The sequence below is a fragment of the Diceros bicornis genome, chromosome 10 (genome assembly GCF_020826845.1).
Source record: "Diceros bicornis minor isolate mBicDic1 chromosome 10, mDicBic1.mat.cur, whole genome shotgun sequence".
In the NCBI taxonomy this organism is placed as follows: domain Eukaryota; kingdom Metazoa; phylum Chordata; class Mammalia; order Perissodactyla; family Rhinocerotidae; genus Diceros; species Diceros bicornis.
Window position 1 is genome coordinate 1,593,350 of NC_080749.1, and position 24,165 is coordinate 1,617,514.

The window sequence follows — 24,165 nt, forward strand, 5'->3', positions numbered from 1 at the left end:
CACCCTAGCCCTGTCTGGCACCCTCATGCACGGGTCCCCGAGGCAGGGGGTGATGACGAGGCTGGCCACCCTTCTGATGTGGTCGAGGGTGGCCTGGAGAGTGGGTGCCAGGTGCTCATTGCTGGGCTTGTTCCTCTTGCCCCAGGTGGAGACCAGGCACTGAGAGGGCAACACCTTCCGGAAAAGCTCCTGGGGAACAAGGGGAGTGTCACCCAGCCCTACCACATGCCAGTTCTGTGCCCACAGCCCCCAAAGTCCCACATAGGGTCACAGTTTAGAGCTGGAGCTCAGGAAGCTCAGGATGTGGCCTGAGCCTTACGAGAATCCCTAGGTTTCCTTCCCTGTCCACCGAGGACACCCAGCACAGGATGACCCAGGACTCAAAACTGGCAGGGAAGGGAGAGGGTCATTTGCACCTACCCTGTCCTGGATAACTCCAAGCTCCAGACGGTGGCTCAACTCGGCTCATCCCAAGGGGGCATCTTCCACCACCGGGATACCCCCTCTGGTCCCACTCCCCATTCTGATGCACATTCCCCCATGGCAGCTACAACCACTATCCTTGTCTGTCTCCCTTGTAGTGAAGTACGCATCAGGTCCTGAGTCTCTTGAGCCTCCTGAGCAGACAGTTGGGCCACCAGGGATCTGGCTGCACACAGTGAGTTCCCCTCCTTACTGATAGACCAGGCCCTGCCCAGCTTTCCATCTCTTCTACCTCATGGAGTTGGCACAGCCACTCCTTGCAACAGGTCCTCTTAATGTCCACCTCTACGGTCTGCAGGTGGACAGCAATGTATTAGGTGTTCAGAAAGTTGTCCAGGTGGTATGGTTGGTAAGGAGTGGAGCCAGGATTTGGGTACAGATCATAGGAGTCTAGATCAGGTCTAGGGCAATAATGGCAGAGGGAAGGCCTACCCCACCCCGCCCTGAGAGCCCAGCTGCTCACCGCATCCATCACGGTCAACTGCTCCACCACCAGCTTAGGAGGGAAGGCCATGATGTTAGGCTTCTTCTCACGCTGCTTAACAAGCACAGGTGGAGATGGACTTCCCACTAGAAATGATGGTCCAGGTGACTCCAGCTCAGCAGTTCTCACTCCTGCTGGAGCCGATGTTGGCCCTTGCTCCAGAGCCAACACTGCTGATAGAGGGGACGCTGGCTCCAGCGCTAGAAGGGGTGATGTCAACAGAGCTGGAGCCAGCTCTACCTCCACCACTGCCCACTGCTCTGCTTCTGCTGCTGGCTGGAGCTCTGTAGCTGGCGCTGGAGCTGGATAAAGAGAAAGGTTCACCCATATAGCTAACTTTCCATGTGTCCTTCTAAACACAGAAATGATCCCACTTCCCTTCCAGGGGCACCCAGGCTGCGGTCCCCTTTACACTCTGACTCTGTCTCAGTGGCCTCCAGAAGCTCACACTGAGCAAGGGTAAGAGGGTCATGGCAGCTCACCTCCGAATCAGGCAAGGTGACCTGCATGTACATCCCCTTTAGCTTGAAAAAGGGACAGCCCCAGTCTGGTCCCACCCAAGTTCTGGTCCAACCCCATCATCCCAAGGTCCTGAGTGTGGAGACCCTCTGCTCCTGCTCTCACCTCAGAGCAGCACTAGATGGTGTTTGTGGCCTCATGCACCTGCCCCTTGTCTAGTGAGTTGGAGTTGAAACCATTGGGCATCTTCTCGACAACCTCCTGAGTGGAGTTTTGCAAAGACTGCCCGGGAGCTGGGCCAGAAGGAATCAGGGGCTGGCTGCACACTGCCACTGGGGTCAACCCCCAAGAGAAAGTCTGCTCCTCTGTTCAGTCACAGAGGGACATCCCTGCAAAGAACTGTGGTCAGGAAGGGAAGGAGATCAAACCTCCATGGCTCGGTAACATATGAGTGGAGGAGCTCACATTCTCATGCTGCCAGCCACGACCTGGGGTATGAACATGACAGACCCACCAGGCTTCCGACACCTAACCACCAGCTCCTGCCCAGGAATGACCTACCCCTCATGCCCTGCCTTCCCGCCTCTTCAAAGACACACAGACACACACACACGATGAGGGGCAAGGGGTGTGGTGATGCTCAGGTGGGATCACAATTGTGTCCTGGCCGGCACTGCCTCCTGCCAGATGCCCAGAGGCATCGGGGATGATGGCTGAGCCAACGTCGGAAACGCCAAAAAGATTCTCTTTCTGGCTTATTTTGAGTCCAGATTCTCCAAAAGTTGGGATACAACAACAAAATATTTTTGCCTGTTGACTGTCTCCAATCAAGTGAGCTGGATGGGGGCCTGTGGGTGCCTGGTTACCAGAGTTCTAAGATCTGTCGGGGTCTATGACCAAGGAAGTAGATCATTTTTCAAGATTCCTTTACCTGGGCCCCGTCCCTCAATCATACTTGTCCAGAGCTGCCCCTGGGCCCGGGCCGCTCAGCCTCCTCCCCCATATCATCTCCTGAACTGTACACAAGGAGCATACACAGCCATAGCCACAGCTCTCTGGAAACCTAAGTTGGGTTGTAGCTTTGAGGAGACAGGGATGAATGCAGACCTTCTTTTTCTTACCAGTTCTGCATCCTGGGAAAGTCCTTGTGCCACTCAGGTCCTCCCCAGTCTCCAAACCTGCACCATGAGGATCAAGCTAGAGTCTACTTCCTAGGGACGTTACCCGGTGTATATGACATAATATCTATTACCCCTGTGGGCTAGTGTCACATGTACCTAAACTTAGAGATGGAATAATAATAAGAAGGGGTGATATGTAGCACAGAACACCACTCAGAACAGGCCTGGGTTCTAGCAATATGATATTGGAACAGTCGCTTCCAACCTGGCCTCATATTCAGGTTAGCATGATGGGGGGGTTGAAGCTAATGGAAATTTAGATACTGCCATCCTGCGGCATAAAACCATTCAATTGTTTACTGTTTTGTGGAGAATGAGACCCAAGTGCCTCATCTTGGCCTATGAAGTGGGCAACCTCTACAGTGGTACCCAGTAAGCCCCACCCATGGTATAGCCATCCCCGTGGAACCACTAAGTAGTTAGTAACTGGCTTCTGAACATAATAACAGCCAAAGTGATGGGATGTCTAGTCTAAATTTTAACTAACAAAGTCTCTCACTTCCTCTTACTCCTTCTTTCATGTTCCATCTCTCTCTCTCACACACACTCTATCGATTCCCTGTAACTGAGGAATCAAATACCAGTGTTTGGGGCTGCACAATGTGGAGGCCTATACAGGAGAGAAGCACGGGGGTGCCCAGGCCACCAGACAGAAAGAAACTCAGGCTCTCAGTCCAAACTGAACCCTGAAGGCTGAGAGTGAACTTGGGGGCAAGTCCTCCCCCAGTTGAGCCTCAGTTGAGGCCACAGCACCAACCTGTTAAACTCACTGAGGCAGAGGCACTCAGCTAAAATATGCCGGATTGCTGATCCACTCAAATTGTGAGATAGTCAACATTTGTAGTTTTGAAAAGCAAGGTTAGGGGCAATGAAGTCAGAGAGGGAAAGGTAACTGACACAGCCTACCAGGCCCTGGTCCTACCTTCCACCCCAGCTCCTGTTCTCTCCTCCCAGCCTCCCTCCAGCTGCACTGGCCACATTTCTAACCTCCTCTGGCCAAACTCACTTCTGCCTGTGAGACTCAGGACCAGTGGTGCCATCTCCCTGACACACTGCTGTCAGAGTCGTGCAGGTCTGGTTCCCTCTTGTCATTCTGGTCCCAGCAAATTCCATCCCAGTGAGGCCTTTCAGACCTTCCTACCCAGTGACGCCCAGCCCTCACTCACAGCCTCCTGCTGTGTTTCTCTACAGCACTTGCTCTTTTCTTTCTCATGTCTTTGCTTTTGTCCATTTCCCCTCTAGACTGTGAGCTCCTGGCAGGCAGGGACCACTTGGTCATTTTCATCCTGCACTTTGGCCCACCAGGGCACCTGGCACAGGGTGAGTCCTCAGTGCACAGCTGCTGAATGAGTACATGGGAAGATCTTGCACCCCTCCCCCTGCTTCTGACTAACTTTGATTGTGGATATGAACACTAGTAATAGGAGGTACAAGTTGTTTCTGAGGCAAGGGGACAGCCTGAAAGACCTCTGCTTGACTCTTCACTGCTCCAGGAGTCAAGTAAAGTTCAGTGGGCACCATGTAAATTCCAGGTTTACAGCAGCAGGACTCGATGTATATATATATTATGTAATTTGTATGTAATATGTAATATATGTTATGTAATAACCATGTAATTGTTACCAAAATAAGTTCATTTAACGTCAATCACCAAACAAAAATAAAAGGTTTTTTCCTGGTAATGAGAAGTTTTAGGATCTACTCTCTTAGCAACTTTCAAATATACCACACAGCAATGTTAACTTGCAGAGTGCTGTATATCAAGTATATCTCAATACAGCTGAAAAAAAATAAAAACAAAAAGTCACTGGCCACCACTAACACAAGTGGCTGCTCGTCCCCTGGTGGCAAGCACTAGCACTGCAGCCCTTGCCAAAATGCCATCAAACAGAAAAGAACCTTTATTCAGTTGTCCTCAAGAGAGAGGATGCCCAGACTCCTAGGGGTAAAAGAGCAGGACCTGTCACCTTCGAGGGAGTTGGAGGAATCTCGGGAGCCTACCTTTTCCCCCATCTTGCTTTCCCCCACCAGGTGTCTTCTTCATTCCTGAGACATCCAACCTCAACCAGGACAATGACCCTGCTGCCAGATGAGGACCTCTGGACCTCCAGATGAGAACAAGGACTGGTCTTCTCTCTCGTCTCTAGACTTGGTGTCTAATGCTCTGGCATCTTCTTCCTTATCCCAACTTCTCATCCGCCCAAGCCCCCAAGCCTAAATGATCTCAAGTGGGTAGAAAGCATTTTCTCAGCGTTTCAGAGCATAGTAGGTCATCAACAGAGAACCTAGTCCAACAGACACGTTGCGAGTGACTGGAACCCTTGGAATCACCGGCTGGATGCACTCCACTTTATACAGGAGGACCCTCACTGAGATCTTCTCTTCTGTTACCAATGCCTACACAAGAGGAGGATGTGCTCATCACAGTTCTGGGTACCCACAGAGGTGGACTGCAGGACTCCAGTCTTGTGCTCGCCAAGCTGGGCCAGAGATGGGTCTGGAACAGGTAGAAACTTAGGAACCATAGGGATTCCTCTGCCCATCTATGGGGCCCTGGGCATATACCTAGGAGAACGGATGCTATGGCCCCGTGAGAGAGCTGCCGCCAACCTCTCTCCCTCCTGCCTCTTATCATTTCCCCGGTGTCGGCTCTTCCTTGACTGCACCTCCATGGCCCCCACATGAGAAATCAGTGTGAGTGGCTGTGCCTGTGCATATGCGATGATGAGGAGAGGAATATGACCCCATATGGACAGGGGTGGGCAGCAACCCCCTAGGATCTTAATACCTCTCATTACCAAAGGAAACCTGAGAGAAGGGGCAGAGCCTTGGCCAAGGAAGCTGGAGCTCTGTCTAGTCTTCGGGACTCTGACTACATCCTGTGGTCTGGGCCAGTTTCCCAACTGTACAGTGAGGGGTAAGATGTGCAATAGCACAAGCACGTGCTCAGCCAGGACAAGTTATCAGGCCCCATCGATACATTAAGTACGCTTTAAGTGTATTGAATACATTAATATTGCTGTGCAATCATCACTATGATCCATCTTCAGAGCTCTTCTCATCTTGCAAAACTGAAACTCTATACCCATTCATGAATACCCCCCATTCCTTCTCCTCCCAGATCTTGGCAAACACCGTTCTACTTTCTGTCTCTATGCATCTGGCGATTTCAGGAAACTCATAGAAGGGAAATCACACAAGGTTGTATTTTTGTGACTGGCTTATTTCATTTAGAGTAATATCCTGAAGTTTCACCCATGGTGTGTCATATCTTAGAATTTCCTTCCTTTGTTAAGGATGAATAATATGATGTTGTATGTATATTCCACATTTTGCATATCCATACATCCCTGCACAGATACCATAGCCAGGGCCAAAACCAAGCCCAAAATCAAGTGGGGCCCCAACCAGATTTTTATCAACGGTCCCTTGGAGACTACTTTCTTAAGCCACATTCCATATGATATTTACTAAGGATCTAGTCTTGGGCCATGAGTTGTTTTTCAAAAACTCCGTTTTTGCTCCTTGAGCAAGTTTCAACTGGTTTGAGCCAGTAAACCACAAGACGGCTGGCAAGACTCAAACTGTGGCTGCACAAGTGACTGGAGGATGACCTGGGAGACCAAGAACTCCTCTGCCGATCATGTTAAGGACACTGCCTTTTGAATGTGGGGTGTATTACAGAATATGAAAATCTTCTTGTGCAAAATGCCTAGGACTGCCCCCAACATTCCCGCACCCACTCTTTTGCCCTTAAAAAGCCCTTTTCAACAGCCCATTGGGGAGAAGGATTTAACCTTTGTCTCCTGTCGCCCTGCTGTTTTCTTCTAAGGGTATTATAGTTTTAGCTCTTACATTTAGGTCTTTGATTTATTGGGAATTAAGCTTTGTATGTGGTGTTAGGTAAGGGTCCAAGTTGATTTTTTGCAAGTAGATATCCACTTTTTCCAAGACAACTTGTCGAGAAGACTTTTCCTCATTGAATAATCTTGGCACCCTTGTCAAACATCATTTGATCACACGGTGACGGTTAATTTCTGGGCTCTCAATTCTGTTTCCATTGGTCAATATGGCTGTCTTTACGCCATTTCAATGCTGTTTTGGTACTGTAGATTTGCAGTAAGTTTTCAACAAGGAAGAATCAGTCCTCCAACTTAGTATCTCCTTTCAAGATTATTTTTGGTATCTGGGCTTACTTGAGATACCATAAGAATTTTAGGATGTTTTTTTTTCTATTTCAGCACAAAACGTCCTTGGGATTTTGATAAGGACTGCACTGGATTTGTTGATCTCTTGGGATAATGCTGACATCGTCACAATAAGGAGTCTTCCAATCCATGGTGATGGGATGTCTTTCATTTCTAGTAGTGCTGGGTGGCTGTTCAGGTTGAGGGGGCGGCACTCCTCAAGATAGTCATGCAGATATCCACAATTCCTCTTCACTGTGCTTCACCATTTCCTTAGAACCCATCTACAGTCAACAGAGGGCAAAATGTATGTAAAATGTACGTGGGAAGTTTTCAAAGACTGGGTGTGCATGGAGCACACATTTCTTCCACTCCTCTCCATTACCAAAAACTACAGACTGAACCAGCAGACCCTAACACATGGAGACTGCAGACTCAACCAGCAGACCCCAACAAATAGGGACTGTTGACTAAGCAAGGGCCAGGGATTCAGGATCCTGGTAGAATCATCTGCCAACTCAAGCTGACCTGCTAAGCCTTTGTCTGGCGCAGGGGACTAGCCAAGGGCTAATACTGATGCTCTGATAGAGCATCTTGTCAATTGAGACTGACCCATTGACCTTGGACTGGAAAGCCAGTTAGATCGGGAGCTCAACGCAAAGACAGTGGATCTCAGATCCGAGAGGAACTTACCCACGGCCCTCAGAAACAGCAAAAAGGATGGAGAACTCAAAGGTTTTGCAGGTACCAATGCCTGTGTTTCTCATCCCTTAAGCCATCAGATGTCTCCTTTGGATCCCACTGCTGCCACCAAACTGGTACAAAACAAAATAATAGTGAGTAAATTTTAAACATCTTGTTGGCTTTATACAACAGTTCATGAATCAAGCAGCATCCAGTCTAGCAGAGAGAAAGGAGCTCCAAGAAACTGTACAAAATGAAAGACTTTTATAGGCAGAAGGGATCAGGAACAAGGAAGTTACACTAGACAAAAAAGATGGTTAGTTACTGCAAGGTTACCTTCCTTTAGGGGATGGCAGGGCTCTATCAGGAAGATGAGCTACCTGCTGCGCATCAGGCGATTCCCCATTGACTGGTTTAAGATTCCATTCCTGGGAGGGCCAAAAGTCTAATTAAGTCTCAGCTTGTTGACGTGGGGCTTAGCCTAAGCGGCTCCATTTGGGCCTGGTGTCTTGTTTAAACACGTGACTTCTGCTGGTCTCTGATTTCCCCAGTTCACCCTGACTGTCCCTTCACTGACCATTGTTGGTCACACACCCACTGCACGTGCCTCCAGTCCTTCCCTTTCAACACCGTAATCTCACACACAGCTCCTCCCGACACTATCATGACGTCTCCCACCACATGTCCCATATAGCTTACACACTGCCAGCAAGATGCTTCAGAAACACCATCACCATTTATGTCCAATGGGCTGAGAGGGCTGCGCATATACTGGGAATCAGGAGTCACAGGGTCTGTCACTTGGCCTCCAATCACCTATTGTACCCCAGCTGAAGGGCTTACCCTGCGGAGAGACTCAGTTGTAGCCAACTCCATCGAACAACACCATCTTGGCCCCAGGCTTCCTTAAAAATGCTCTCCCCACTTTCTGCCCCAACTGCTCCTTGAGGGATCATTTTGGGGTAGACTTCGAGGCCACCTTGGGGATTTTGTGCCCAGGCCCAAACAGCTCTTGGCCCACAAACACTTTAACCATACCCCCTGAAATCATATAGCACAGGTAACCAGTGAATGGGTGCAAATTACTGATTTTACCTCCAAGACACCTAAGGAATATTTGACACCAGGAGCATCCACTTTTGGGTTTCACTGTGGGCTGATATCACAAGGCTCTCAGCCAGTGAGCGTCTCTCTTCCCCAGCCCTCTGAGCAGCTTTCTCCAGGCTGTATTCTGCAATGCATCATTGTCTCTCTTTCAACCTGCTTCCCTCAGGTCGCAGGTCCTCTGAGTTTCCTGCCCTGACTGGCTACCACCAACCCATATAGACACTGTCAGTCCGATAGCACTGAGTGTTCAGTTCTACTAGGACTGACTGACTGGACTGGGCACAGGTGCGGTGGCCCTACCCACACAAAATCAGCAAACTGAGGCAACCAAGAAGTATCGACAACCTTAACACAACATGGACAACAACTCCATAGGAACCTATCCTAGCCCTTGTACAACAGTCTCATGAGTCTCTTGCCTAAATGGTTTTATAAAATGGCCTGGCCCTAGACTGTCTATACTGGCCAAGGAAGGAAGGCATCGTGCCTTTCCTAGAACCACTTGCTTAATGTACGTCAACACACAAGTTCAAACCTACCTCCACCAGATGGCCCAAGAGGTTAAAATAGTGCATAATATTACCCAAATCTTTGAACAGATACCCAAGGCCCCCGAGATCACTGACCTATTTTCATGGCTGGTCTCTCCAAGCTGGGAACAATGGCAATGGACTGGATTTTAGACTGTTGCTTGTATAATCATAGGATTTGTTACTGTAGCCCTCATCAGATGTTTACTCTCTTGGCTACAACCTGTCCTACCCCTAATAACTCTATTAATTACCCTTATTAAATACCCCAACCAACTTAAAATTAACCAATGCTCTAATTAATTTAAAAAATTCAAAATTTTTATGGGAGAAAATCTGCTTAGCGTAGAATACTCCGTTGTAAGCATTTTAAAGTATAGAGTTCAGTGGCTTTTAGTACAACGATTAAGTCATGTGGTTATCACCACTAACTAATTCTAGAACATTTTCAACACCCCCAAACAAACCCATACTCATTCATACTCTATTTTCTCCTAACCCAAGCCCATGGAAACAACTCATCTGTTTTCTCCTCCTATGGATTTGCCTATTCTGGACAGTTCATTCAAATGGCTTCATGCTATCTGTGGCCTTTGTGGATGGCTTCAATGAGCACACATGTTTCTAGGTTCATCCATGGCCTAGCATGTAGCAGTAGCTTATTCCTTTTCATGGCTCTATAATATCCTATAGTATGAATAGGCCACATTTTGTTTATGCAGTCATAACTGGATAGAAATTTGGGTTTGTTCCACTTTTCGATCATTGTGAACAATGCCGCTTTGAATGTCCATGGGCAAGTTTGCTCTTTTGGACATATACCATGGGCCTGTCCAGGTCAATGGTTATTCTAGCTTTAAGATTTTTAAAAATGTCAAGCTGTTTTCTCCAGTGGCTGCATCATTTTAATTTCCTACCGGTAATGTATGTAGGTTTCCCTTTCTCCACATCTTTATCAACACTTGTCATTTTCCATTATGTTGAATATAGCCTTCATTTTGAGCATGAAATAGTATCACACTGTGCTTTGAATTTGCATTTTCCTAATTATTAATGATACTGAGCATCTATCTTGTACTTATTGGCCATCTATGTATTTTCTGGACACATGTCTATCCCAGTTGGTTACCCCTTTTCATTGACTTGTCTTTTGTAATTGAATTCTAAGAGATCTTTATAATATTCTCAATATTAGAGTCTTCTCAGTTATATAAGTTGCAAATAGTAGGAGACTTCAATACCTCACTTTTAACAATGGATGGAGTATCCAGACAGAAAATCAGGAAATAGCAGACATGAAAACATTAAATACTAAATGGACCTATGAGACATACACAGAATATTTTACTGGACAGCAACAAAATGCACACCCTTCTCAAGAACATATGGACTATTTTAAAGAACAGATCACGTGTTAGGTCACAAAACAACTCTTAACAAGAAAGATTAAGAAAACTGAAATAATACCAAGTATCTTTTCCAAACACAATGGCATGAAACCAGAAGTCAATAACAGAAGGAAAACGGGAACATTCATAATACGTGGAAGTTCAACAAAAAACTCTTAAACTTAAAAGTATATCAAAGAAGAAATCAAAAAGGAAATTAGAAAATATCTCAAGACATACAAAAAGAAACAATAAACACACCAAAACTTATAGGATGCACCAAAGTAGTACTAAGAGAAAAGTTTATAGTGATAAACTTGTACATTATAAGAGAAGATGTCAAAGAAACAACCTGACTTACAACACACAGCATTAGAAAAGGAAAAATTGAAACCCAAAGTGAGCAGAAGGATGGAAGGCACCAAGAGGAGAGTGGAAAAAAATGAGAGTATGAAAGATCAATAAAAGTAAAAGTTGATTTTTTGAAACAATAAAATTGATAAAACCTTAGATAAAATATTTAGAAAAAAAGAGAGATGACTCAAATAAACTAAATCAGAAATGAAAGAAGAGGCAGTACAACTGAGGCTTCAGAAATAAAAAGAACAGAAGAGACTATTCTGAACTAGTGTACACTCATAAATTGGATAACCTAGACAAAATAGATATATTCCTAGAAACAACTTATGAAAGCTAAATCATGAAGAAATAGAATTCTTGAACAGACCCGTAACAAATAATCAGACTGAATCATTAATCAAATACCTCCCAACAAGAAGAGACTTCTCCACTCTGCCTGACTTCACCATAGACCCCTGAGCCAGCCTGCCCCAGCGCCAGGCTGACTCCCGTGGACCTAGCTGGCTCCCTGCAGGCTTCTGCAAATCCAGGCCCCTGGCTCACCCTGGAGCATGCCAGCTCTGGGGGCCCCAAGCAGTATCCTTGACACTAGGCTCCCACCAGCTTCTGGGAACCCAGGCCCCCATCTCAGCCTACAGGCTGCTATCTTCAGCAGCCCAAGGTGGCTCCTGTGACCCCAAGTGGTGTTCTTGGCACCAGGCTCCTGGTGGGCTCTGGTGAATCCAGACTCTGGCTCACCCAAGTTCCTGCCTACTCCAGGCAGCCACAGGCAGTACCCACAGCCACAGGCAGCTTCTGTACCAGGGCACCCAGTGGGCTACCACAAACCCAGGACCCAAGGTCACTCCAGCACTTGCTGGCTCCAGCAACCCCAGGTAGATTCCGTGGCACCAGGCTCCTCGGGGGCTGCTGGGAACTCAGGCCCCTGGCTCACTACACCACCTGCCAGTTCCAGCAGCCATAGACAGCTCTCACAGAACCATGCTGCTGGCAGGATCCCACAAAACCAGACCCTCAGCTCACCCAGGTGCTTGATGACTCAGGTGGCCACAGACATCTCCCATTGCACCAGGCACCAGCAGGTTCCCATGAACCAAGGCTTCCATCTTGACCCAATGCCTGCTGGTTCCTGCAGCCTCAGGCAGCTCTTGTCACCCCAGGATCCAGCAGGCTCCCAGGAATCCAGACTTCTGGCCTACCCCAGCACAAGCTGTCTCTCATGACATCAGGCTACTGGCAGGCTCCCGTGAACCAAGGATCTCAGATCATCTCAGCACTGGCCAACTCCCATGGCCTTGGATGACTCCTGTGGCTGGAGGCTCTCAATGAGGACCTGCCAAACCAGGCTCCAGTGGGACTACTCATGAACTCAGGGTCCCAGCTGTGCCCAGGGCCAGACACAATATCATAGACCCAATCTTTCCACTCACTCCTGTACCAGGCTGCCCAAGGACTCCAGCAGCAAGCCTGCCCATGGACACCACCAGATGGCCTACCCAGGACCCCTAGATGGGCTGACTGTGAAGGCTTTGGTTTGCTAAAGCCAGTCTGTAAAGAGTGGAAGAGGTGCCTACTTCTTCAAATTTGCAGACACCAATGGAGGCCACAAGGATCATGAATACTCAAAGACCCATGACACCACCAAAGAAAAAGAATAAAACTCCAATGACCGACCAAGAAATGGAGATATAGGAACTATGTGACAAAGGCTTCAGAACAACCCTCTTTGAGAAATTCATAAAACTATAAGGAAACACAGATAGACTACTAAATGAAATAAGGAAAGAGTGCATGAACAAGTGAGAAGTTCAACATAGAAACAGAAATCATTAAGGAAAAACAAACGGAAATCCTAGAGTTGAAGAACACAATGACTGAACTGAAGAATTCAATAGAGAGCTTCGAAATCAGATTCAACCATGTACAGGAAATAATTAGTGAACTAGAAGATGTGTCATTTGAAATCATCCAGTCAAAGAAGCAAAAAGAAAAAAAGGAATGGATTGGAACAGGGAAAGGCAGTGTGAATTATGGAATACCATGAAAAGAAATAGATAAGCATTATTAAAGTATCAGAGGAGAAAACAGGGAGAAAGGAAAAGAAATTTGACTTAAAAAAAAACAGCAGCTGACACCTTCTTAAATCTGGGGAGATATTTAGACATCCAAGGTCCTGAAGCCGATCTGTCAACCTAAAATTTCAAACTAAAACTTTCTTCTCCAGGACACATTATAAAACTACCTAAACTCAAAAAAAGGATCAAACAACATGATCAAGTTCAACATGATGCAAATCAATGAATGTGAAACACTGCATTGATAGAATGAAAGATAAAAATCATAAAATAATCTCAATCAATGCAGAACAAGCAGTTTGACAAAATTCAACACCCCTTCACGATGAAAACCCTCAATAAAATGTTACATAATGAACATACCTGAATATAGTAAAATGTTTACATGACAAAACGCACAGCTAACATCATATTGAACAGTGAAAGGTTGAAAGCTTTCTTGCTAAGACAAAGAACAAGACAAGGGTGCCCAGTCTCAACACCACTCTTCAACATACTGCTGCAAGTCTTAACCAGAGACATTTGGCAAGAAAAAGAAATAAAATTCATCCAAATTGGAAATGAAGAAACAAAGTGGTCTCTGTTTGCAGACGATATGATTTTATATAGAGAAATACCTAAAGACTCCCCCCGAAACTGTTAGGACTAATAAACAAATTCACTTAAGCTGCAGGAGACAAAATCAACATATAGAAATCTATTGCCTTTCTGTACACTAACAATGAACTATCTAAAAAAGATATAAAGAAAATAATCAGATTTACAATAGCATCAAGAACAGTAAAATACTCATAAATAAATTTAACCAAGAAGGTGAAAGATCTGGACACTGACAACTATAAGACATTGAGGAAATAAATCAAAGACACAAAGAAATGAAAAGATATCTTATGTTCATGGATCAGAAGAATTAATATTGTTAAAATGTCCATGCTACCCAATGCCATCTCAAGAGTCAATGCAATTCCTAGTAAAATTCCCATGACATTTTTCACAGAAATAGGATAAACAATCTTAATATTCATATGGATCCACAAAAGACCTCAAATAACCAAAGCAACCCTGAGAAAGAAAAAGTTGAAGGCATCACAATTCCTGATATCAAACTTTATTACAAATCTATAGTAATAAAAACGGTATGATACAGGTATAAAGAGACACATAGACCAATAGAACAGAATCAAGGGCCCAGAAATAGAACCACACACATACACTTTGCTAACATTTGATGAGTCAGCCAAGAAAACTCCATGGGGAACGACTAGTTTCTACAATAAACGGTGTTGGGAAAACTGGATAACCACATGCAGAAAACTGAAATTGGACCCCTATTTTACACCACTCTAAAAAAGATCCCAAATTGAATTAAAGACTTAAATGTAAGACACCAAATATAAAACAACTAGAAGAAAATATAGAGAACACAGCCCCGTGAAACTGGTCTTGACAACGATTTTTTTGGATATAACATCAAAAGTGCAAGCAACAAATGTAAAAGTTAACAAGTGGGGTGACATCAATCTAAAAAGCTTCTGCACAGCAGATGAACAATCGACAAACTAAAGGGGTTCACATCCACAATATATAAGAAACTCTTACAACTCAACAACAAAGAAACCAACAAAACAATATGAAAATTGTCAAAGGACCTGAATAGATACTTTTCCAAAGAAGACATAAAAATGGTCAACATGTACATGAGAAGATGCTCGTAATCACTCATCATCAGGGAAATGAAATCAAAACTACAATGAGATATCACCTCACACCTGCTAGAATGGTTATTCTTTTTTTTTTTATTTTTTATTTTTATTTTTTTATTTTTTTTATCATTTTTTTATTGATATTTTAATGGTTTCTAACATTGTGAAATTTTGGGTTGTACATTTTTGTTTGTCCATCACCCCATATATGACTCCCTTCACCCCTTGTGCCCACCCCCCACCCCCACTTCCCAGGTAACCACAGTCCAGTTTTCTCTGTCCATGTGTTGGTTTATATGCCACATATGAGTGAGATCATACAGTGTTTGTCTTTCTCTTTCTGGCTTATTTCACTTAACATAATACGCTCCAGGCCCATCCATGTTGTTGCAAATGGGCCGATTTTGTCTTTTTTTATGGCTGAGTAGTATTCCATTGTATATATATACCACATTTTCTTAATCCAATCGTCAGTCGAGGGACACTTAGGTTGCTTCCACTTCTTGGCTATGGTGAATAATGCTGCAATGAACATAGGGGTGCATAAGCCTCTTTGGATTGTTGATTTCAGGTGCGTTGGATAGATTCCCAGTAGTGGGATGGCTGGATCATAGGGCATCTCTATTTTTAATTCTTTGAGGAATCTCCATACCGTTTTCCATAGAGGCTGCACCAATTTGCATTCCCACCAGCTGTGTATGAGGGTTCCTGTTTCTCCACATCCTCTCCAACATTTGTTGTTTTTTGTCTTGGTGATTATAGCCATTCTAACGGGCGTGAGGTGGTATCTTAGTGTTGTTTTGATTTGCATTTCCCTGATGATTAGTGATGTTGAGCATCTTTTCATGTGCCTATTGGCCATCTGTATATCTTCCTTGGAGAAGTGTCTGTTCATTTCCTCTGCCCATTTTTTGATCGGGTTGTTTGTTTTTTTGTTGTTCAATTGTGTGAGTTCTTTATATATTATGGAGATCAACCCCTTGTCAGATGTATGTTTTGCAAATATAGAATGGTTATTCTTAAAGAGACAACACACAACAAATTATGGCAAAGCTGGGTAGAAAAGAGAATCCTGTACACTTTTGGTATGAATGTAAATTACTATAGTCACTATGGAAAAAATATGGAATTTTCTCAAAAACATAAAAATAGAAATACTATATAAATGAGCAATTCCACTTCTGGTTGTATACCCAAAGGAATTGAAGTCACTATTCTGAAGAGATATCTGCACCCCCATGTTCATTTCAGCATTATTCACAAACTGAGGACATGGACACAATCCATGTGTCCATCAATGGATAAATAGATAAAGAAAATGTCAGACATATGTACATATACATGAAATATATAATGGAATATTATTTAGCCATGCAAGAGAATGAAATCCTGCATTTTGTAACAACACAGAGGGAACTTGAGGCATTACACTAAGTGATATAAGTCAGACAGACAAAGACAAATACTATATATTCTCACTCATATGTGAAATCTAAAAAAGCCCAACTCAAAGGAATAGAGACTAGAATGGGGTTTGCCAGGACTTTGGGGGTGGGGGAAAGGGAGAGATGTGAGTCAAAGTGCACAAATTTCTAGCTGTAAAATGAATAATTTCTGGGGATCTAATGTACAGCATGGTGACCATAATTAACAATAATATATTATAGACTTGAAATTTGTTAAGAGAGTATATCTTAAAAGTGATCGTTAGAAAAAACAAGTTAATTATGTGAAGGAATGGAGGTGTTAACTCACCATTTTGTGGTAATCCTTTCACAAATCATCATCTTGAACACCTAAAACTTACATACATTATATGTCACTAATATTTCAAGAAATGTAAAAAAAAAAAATCTCTCAACAAAGTAAAACCCAGGACCATATGACTGCACTGGTGCATTCTATCAAACATATAAAGAAGTTTTAAAAACAAGCCTTCTTACACTCTGTCAAATATTGAAAAAGAGGGAACACTTTCAAACACATTTTACGATGCCAGCATTACCCTGATACCAACACTAGACAAGGACACTAAAAGAAAATAAAATTACAGACCATTACCCCTGATGAACATAGATGCAAAAATCCTCAAGAAAATACTAGCAAACTGAGTTCAACAGCATATTAAAAGAATTATACACTATCACCAAGTAAAATTTATTCCTGATATACAAGTGTAGTTCAACATAAAAAAATCTATCAATGTAATATGCAACATCAAGAAAATGAAGGGGAAAAAACAGAATCATCTCAGTTGATGCAGAAAAAACATTTGACAAAATTCAACACCCTTTCATGATAAAACACTCAATAAACAAAGCATAGGAGGAAAAACACACAGCAAACATAAGACTCAGTGATGGAAGACTGAAAGCTTTTCCTGAAAACATTAAGATCAGGAACAAGACAAGGATGCCCACTTTCACCACTTCTATTCAACACAGCTGAAAGTTCAAGCCAGAAACATGAGGCAATAAAAATAAATAAATAAAAGAAATCCAAATTAGACAGAAAGAAGTAAAATGGTCTCTGTTTGAAGATGATATCATGTCATATGTAGAAAATCCGAAAGACTTCACAAAAAATGCCGTTTGATCTAACAGATGAATTCAGGAAAGTAGCAGGATACAAAGTCTATACACAAAAATCAGTTGAATTTCTATACACAAACCAGGAGCTCTCTGAAAAGGAAATTACAGAAACAATTCATTTATATCAGAAAGAATAACATGCTTAGGAATTAACTTAACCAAGGAGGTGAAAGGCTTGTACCATAAAAACTACAAAACATTTCAGAAAGAAATTAAAGAAGACATTCATAAATGGACACACATCCCATATTCATGGATTGGAAGGTTTACTATTGTTAAAGTGTCGATATTACCCAAAGCAGTCTACAGATTCAATGTAATCCCTATCCAAATCCTAATGATGTTTTTTGCAGAAATAGAAAAACCCATCCTAAAATTCACATGGAATCTCCAGGGACTCAGAATAGCCAAAACAATCCTGGAAAAGAAGAACAAAACTTGAGGAAAAACTTAATACAAAGCCACAGTAATCAACAGTATGGTACTGCCATAAAAACAGACATAGAGACCAATGGCATAGAATAGCGAGCCCAGAAATAAACCCTCACATATATGGTGAAGTGATTTTTGACAAGGGTGCCAAGACAATGCAATGGAGAAAGTTTTCTTTTCCACAAATGGTGCTGGGAAAACTGGATATCTGCATGCAAAAGAATGAACTTGGACCATCATCCAATACCACATGCAAAAATTAACTCAAGGACATAAATGTAAGACCTAAAATAAGAAAACTCTTAGAAGAAAACATAGGACAAAATCTTGATGACATCAGACTTGGCAGTGATTTCTTGGATATGACACCAATGGCACAGGTAACGAAAGAAAAACAATGGACAAATTGGACTCCATGAAAATTTTATAAGTTAGTACATCAAGAGGCCCTGTCCATAGACTAAAAAGGCAACCCACAGAGTGGGACAAAATATTTGCAAATCATATTTCTGACAAGAGACTGATATCCAGAATATACAGAGAAGTCCTAAAACTAAACAACTAAAAAACAAGCTGATTCAAATATGGGCAAAGTACTTGAAGAGATAGTTCTCCAAAGACTTATGAATGACATATAAGCACATGAAAAGATGCTCAACACCACTAATCATTAGGGAAATGCAAATCAAAACCACAATGAGACACCACCTCACACCCACTACGAAGAGTGCTACAGGAAAGACAGAAAACAAGTGTTGGCCAGGATGCGGTGGAATGGGAACCCGTGTACACTGTTGATAGGAATGTAAAATGGTGCAGCCGCTATGGAAAACAGTATGAATGTTCCTCAAAAAATTGAACATAGAATTATCACATGATCCAGCAATTCCACTTCTGGATATACACACAAAAGATCTGAAAGCAGAGCCTTGAAGAGATATTTGTACACCCATGTTCATAGCAGTATTATTCACAATAGCTAAAACGTGGATGCAACCCCAGTGTCCATTGACGCATGAATGGATACACAAAATGCAGTATATCCATACAACAGAATATTATTCAGCATTACAAAGGAAGCAAATTCTGCAATATGCTACACATGGATTAACCTTGGGGACATTATGCTAACAGAAATAAGCCAGTCACTGGGCCGGCCCCGTGGCTTAGCGGTTAAGTGCACGCGCTCCACTGCTGGCGGTCCGGGTTCGGATCCCGGGCGCGCACCGACGCACCGCTTCTCCGGCCATGCTGAGGCCGCGTCCCACATACAGCAACTAGAAGGATGTGCAACTATGACATACAGCTATTTACTGCGGCTTTGGGGGGAAAAAATAAATAAATAAAATCTTTAAAAAAAAAAGAAATAAGCCAGTCACAAAAAGATAAATACTGTATGATTCCACTAACATGAGGAACTGAGAGTAGTCAAAATCATAGAGATGGAAAGCCAAGGACTGGGGGAGGGGAGAAGGGAGAGTTATTGTTTAATAGGTATAGAGTTTCAGATTTACAAGAGTTATGGGGATGAATGGTGGTGATGACTGTACAACAGCATAAATGTATTTAATGCCACTGAAGTATACACTTAAAAATGATTAAGACGTCACACTTTTTGTTATGTATATTTTAACTCAATATACAAAAAGGAAAAAAACACAGAAATTAGTTATCAAGCCACAAAAAGACATAGTGAACTCTGAAATACATATTGCTAAGTGAAATAACCCAACAGGAAAAGGCTATATACTCTGTTCTATAGTTTTCATATATTCCAATTACACGTCATTGTAGACAAGGCAAAATCATAGAAACAGTATAAAGATCAGTGTTGCCAGGAGTTGGAAGGCAAGGGATGAAGAGGCAGAGCACAGGGAATTTAGGGCAATCCAACTCTTAGGATACCATCATGGTGGATACATGAGATTATGCATTTGTCAAAATCCAAGTACATGACAACAAGAGAGTGAACCTTAATGTAAACTACGGACTTGGTTACGAACACTGTAACAGCATCAGCTCCTCACTTGTAAGGAATGAACCGCACTAACACAGGTTGGTCATGCAAGATGTTAACAGTAGGGGAAACTGTGGGGGAGGAGGGAGAAATGCTCTGCACTATCTGCTGAATTTCTCTGTCCATCTAAAACTTTCCTAAAAAACAATCTATTAATTAAAAAGTAATCAATGGAAGGTAGGGAGTGGGTAGAAATATGGAGGAAACAAGAATATCACAATATTGATAAACGTTGATGTTGAGTAATAGAGACATGGGGGGCTATCACACATTTCTGTTTAATTTGCGTATGTTCAAGGTTTTCCACAATAAAACATTTTTAAAGGTCCAGATTAAATCTAGATTATATGTACAAGGAATCAAAGAATGTGAAGAAAACAGATATTTTTGAAGCAAGTACTCAAGGGGCACACTGAGGGAACGTGCAATCACACTGGATAGAAAGTGAAAGTCCTGGTTCCACCAGGAAGGTTCAGAGCTCAGTGAGCAAGGCAGGCGACAGCACAGTCAGGGAAGTGACAGATAATGATCACAGAAAAGTGTTCACCCTCACTGGTGACAGAGATGCCAACGATGGGCCCGGAGAGGACTGCCCCAGGATTTACAACGTCGTGACACCCACAGTTAGAGCAGGCTCAGGAACAGAGCACCACGTCCTGTGAGAATGCCAATCAGCACCGGCTTTCTGGAGGGCAAACCTCCCGAACCCTGGAAGCTGCAGGCCACCGGCATGGCTCCTCTGTTGTACAGAATCTGTCCAAAAACAAAGGGACTGGGTAAAGATGATGGACTGAATCAACACAGGTAGAGCCCCTTTGACATAAATCCCTAAAAAATGACCCAAAGATTCCTTCATTGACGAATAAATTCATAATATCCCTGGGAACCATCAAGAGAGCCAAAATTTGAGGAAGACATCAAAGAGAGACAGCAGCTGGTGCCCGGGGATCCCAATGGGGAGCTCCGTGTTGGCCATGGAGACCAAGCCAGGGTGACCTCTCTCCCTCTCCCTGCTTCTCACCTAACACCTTCTGCATCGCCCCTCCTTTCCCAGCCACTGCCCACCTCACGCTCCAGGATTACAGGAGCAGAGGCACAGGGCGCCCTTTACACCAGCACATCTGTCCTCTTGCTCTCTGTGCCTCCCCAGGATGCAGAGCCCAGCTCTGCACCTCCTCAGGGCCCAGCACGCTCCTCCTGGGCCCCCAGGCTCCTCTTCTCCATCTGGTCCTACCTGCAGCACCTGCTAGCTCATCTCCACCTTATATACAAAACTCTCCCTTGGACCCATGTTACCTTTGGGCTACTGTCCACTTTCCCAACTCCTTTTCATGGCTAAACCTCTTTAAGTAAGGTGCCTCATCCCTACTTCCCTCCCATGGCCCCCTTCCGCCACTCTAGACCCAGCTTCATTCTCATCCTCTCAAGGAGACTGAGGTCACCAGTGATCCCACGTGGCCGAGTCCAGCCATCTTTTCTCCCTTCTGATCAGAGCTGTACCCGAACCAGCTGAGCACCCCTCCTTTCTACAAAGCCCTTTTCCCCTCATGGCTCCTGCGACTCCATGCTCCACCGTTTCAGTCCCCTTTCCTGGACCCTCTTCAGCTGCACCTCTGCAAACACTGCCTGCTCCTAGGCTGGGCCCTGGTCCCTTCTACAGCTACAGTGTCTCCAGGAAACCTCATTCAATTGCATGGTTTTAAACATGTCTGACCTCATCCTGACTCTGCAGACACACAGATGCAACTTAAGAGGTTAGGTGCTAGCTCCCCAGTGTCAGCACCTAAGGAGTATCTCAGATTTGATTCCTCTCCAAATTTTACTGTCATATGAGTTCCAAAATAGCATCAAATATTTCCAAAAAGGAGGAAAAATTTGGATACAATGAATAGTGGTGAACAAAGTAATCAATAAAATGTATACATATATCCAATCATGGCTGCTTGATGGGGAAAATAAGAACACAGAACAAATATCAGACAGTCTCGAGCCAGGGAGTGGAAGGTGATGAGTTGGGAGTGTAGAACACAGGCACTGATCAACTCTAAGCATTTACAGAAAGAGAGGCAGAAATGATTGTTCCTAAAAGCTGAAAGACACCCACTAGAAGAATAGAAAAATCGTGAGAAAGCATAACAAATTAAAAATTAAATTAAATGGTAGACTCAAATTCCAATTTATTAATAATCACAATTGTAAATGGATCAAATTGCTCTACAAAAAGATGAGGGCTCTCAAGTTGAGTTAAAATATGGTTATAAAATAAAGGGATATAATGTGGTTGAAAATAAGGAGACAAAGAAATAAGACTTTAAATGGGACAAAAAGGGGTTTTCTGAGTTGATAACTGTCACGAACACTTATGCACCTCACAATATGGTCTTGAAACATAAAGCAAAACTGGACAAACAAGAAGACACAGGCAGCTCCAGAATCACAGGGAAACCTACCTTACCTCTCTTAGAAATCCACAGGTCAATTGATACAGTAAGTTAGGAAACAGATCTGTTGACAAACACAAAAAAGCTAGATCTAGCCACAGCCCAAGGGACAACAACATAAGCAACTAGTGGAGAGGATACATTCTCCTCAAACCACAATGAAACAGTCACCACAATGGACTGTGTGCTAAGCCACAGTGAAATCTCTAAAGAGTCCAAAAAGCAGAAATCTATAAGTGACCATATTACGGGAACTTAAAGCAATAAAAGTAAAAAATAATCACAAAATATTGGCTCCCCTACCCCAACTTATCCACTTGAAAATCTGTCCACACCCTTCTAAATCTCTCAGGTTAAAGAGTGGATCTAGACAGACAGGACAAACTCTTTAGAAATGAACAGCAGTGAGAGCAGCATGAGGCAAATCCATGGTGTGGGGACTAAGGGACAGAAGAAGGGACATAGCCTCCACTGCAGGTATCAGGGAATATCAACTGTACACGAAGAAGCTGAGCACTTCCCTCCAGGCGCCAGAACAACACCACAATAAAACCAACAACTGCAGAATGAAGTGAGGATTCACGAGGCGGGAACAACAACGTAGACCTGAGCAATAGAGTCAAAGGCTGGCACTCCCGAAAGACCTGTAACAGTGAGAAACCTTGTACAGTCTGACCAAGAGGAACAGACAAAGGCACCAAACTGTACCATCAAGTACAACAAACTATGGAAACAGCTTTAACGTGATAGGAGAGCATAGTGGATATCTCTGACCAAGACATCAATAGTCCTCAGCTGGAGCTGTCCTTCCCCCAGGATGCATCTGGAAACACGCAGGATAGGTTTTGTTTCTTGTTTTGTGTTGTCCTAATGGTTGTTGCCCTAGGGGTCCTGCAGGTCCTGAACAGCCTGTCATATAAAGCCGTTTCCCACCTGAAGTGTTACTGACATCTGAGAAGACAAGCACTGATCCAGATTAAATGAACAACGTGGTAGGGAAATGTCTTCCATGGCTGTATAACAGGGAAAAGATGGTACCCTCAGCATGTAAGGAATATCGAGAAACCAATGTTTACAAGTACTAAATTGTAAAAGAGCTGGAAAATCAGAAACATAGCCAATGAACACACCAAAAATATATCCAACCTATTGGTACAGGTGGAGAAATATGCATGTAAAGCACAGGGAACAGTGGAGGAGATTACACACCAAATTTTACTACTGACAAGGAATAAAAGTTGGGAGGTAGGTGAGAAATAGGAGTTTTTACCACTTCTTAGCTTATATATTTCTGTAGTGTTTTAATTTTTACAAAAGAGAACGTATTCTACTCAAAAAGATGTTTAAAATTTTAAAGAAATTGTTAAAATATTCAAAATGACTTCAGTTCAAAGATATTCATTAAAACATGAATGGAAAGAACGTCCCCATGACTTTAAGAGTCTCCTATAACTTTTCTAATAGTTTACTATGTCCACTTTATTTAACATTTAGATCCTAACTCACTGGAATTTACATCTGTGTGAGGGATGCAACAGAAGCTGATTTTCTCCTGTTCAAGTGGAAAACCAATGATCCAGACACCGTTCATTGCATAGGTCTGGCTTTCCCAGCAGACCTGCAATGCCTCCTTCCCCACCTGCTAAACCCTGACAACTACCGCTGCCTGTCGAGTGCCGTAGAGCGAGCAGGGTGAGCTCTGCAACCTGGGCTCCCTGTCTGCAAGGGGCAGCTACCAGCAGAGCCTTCTCCCAAGACAGCAGCAGGCATGCTGCACACAGAAGTGTTCAGGGGCCGTCTGCTGTGGAACAGGAAACCCCTCATGATGAGCAGGCAGTGGGGGAGCCCCGAGCACCGGGACTGACCTCGGCTGGGGGCAGCAGGCTGCTCATTCAGGAAGCACCCTTCCTTCAGCTCGTCCAGCTCCTCCTGCAGCGTGTGCACCAGGCTGTTGGCGGCTGCCCCTCTTCAGCTCGCCGTTCTTCTCCACCTGCTCCCGCAGGTGGCACCCGAGCTCCTGTTCCCCCGGGAGCAGAAGCAGTA

At 43.7% G+C, this 24,165-nt stretch overlaps 1 protein-coding gene and 1 long non-coding RNA gene across 3 annotated transcripts in view; both read right to left on the reverse strand.

Annotated features, from left to right (window-relative positions):
* The window catches only part of LOC131410574 (ral guanine nucleotide dissociation stimulator-like), a 148,519-nt gene extending 143,763 nt beyond the window's left edge, over positions 1–4,756 (reverse strand). For both annotated transcript variants that reach the window (XM_058548693.1, XM_058548694.1), the window contains exons 1-2: positions 4,609–4,756; positions 947–1,269 (exon numbers count right to left, since the gene is read on the reverse strand). In XM_058548693.1, coding sequence (XP_058404676.1) covers positions 947–1,269; positions 4,609–4,651 — 366 coding nt within the window. In that variant the 5' untranslated portion in view covers positions 4,652–4,756. The remainder of the gene's footprint in view (positions 1–946; positions 1,270–4,608) is intronic.
* Positions 1–24,165, reverse strand: part of LOC131410581 (uncharacterized) — a 189,955-nt gene that overhangs the window by 115,637 nt on the left and 50,153 nt on the right. The gene's annotated exons all lie outside the window — the stretch shown is intronic.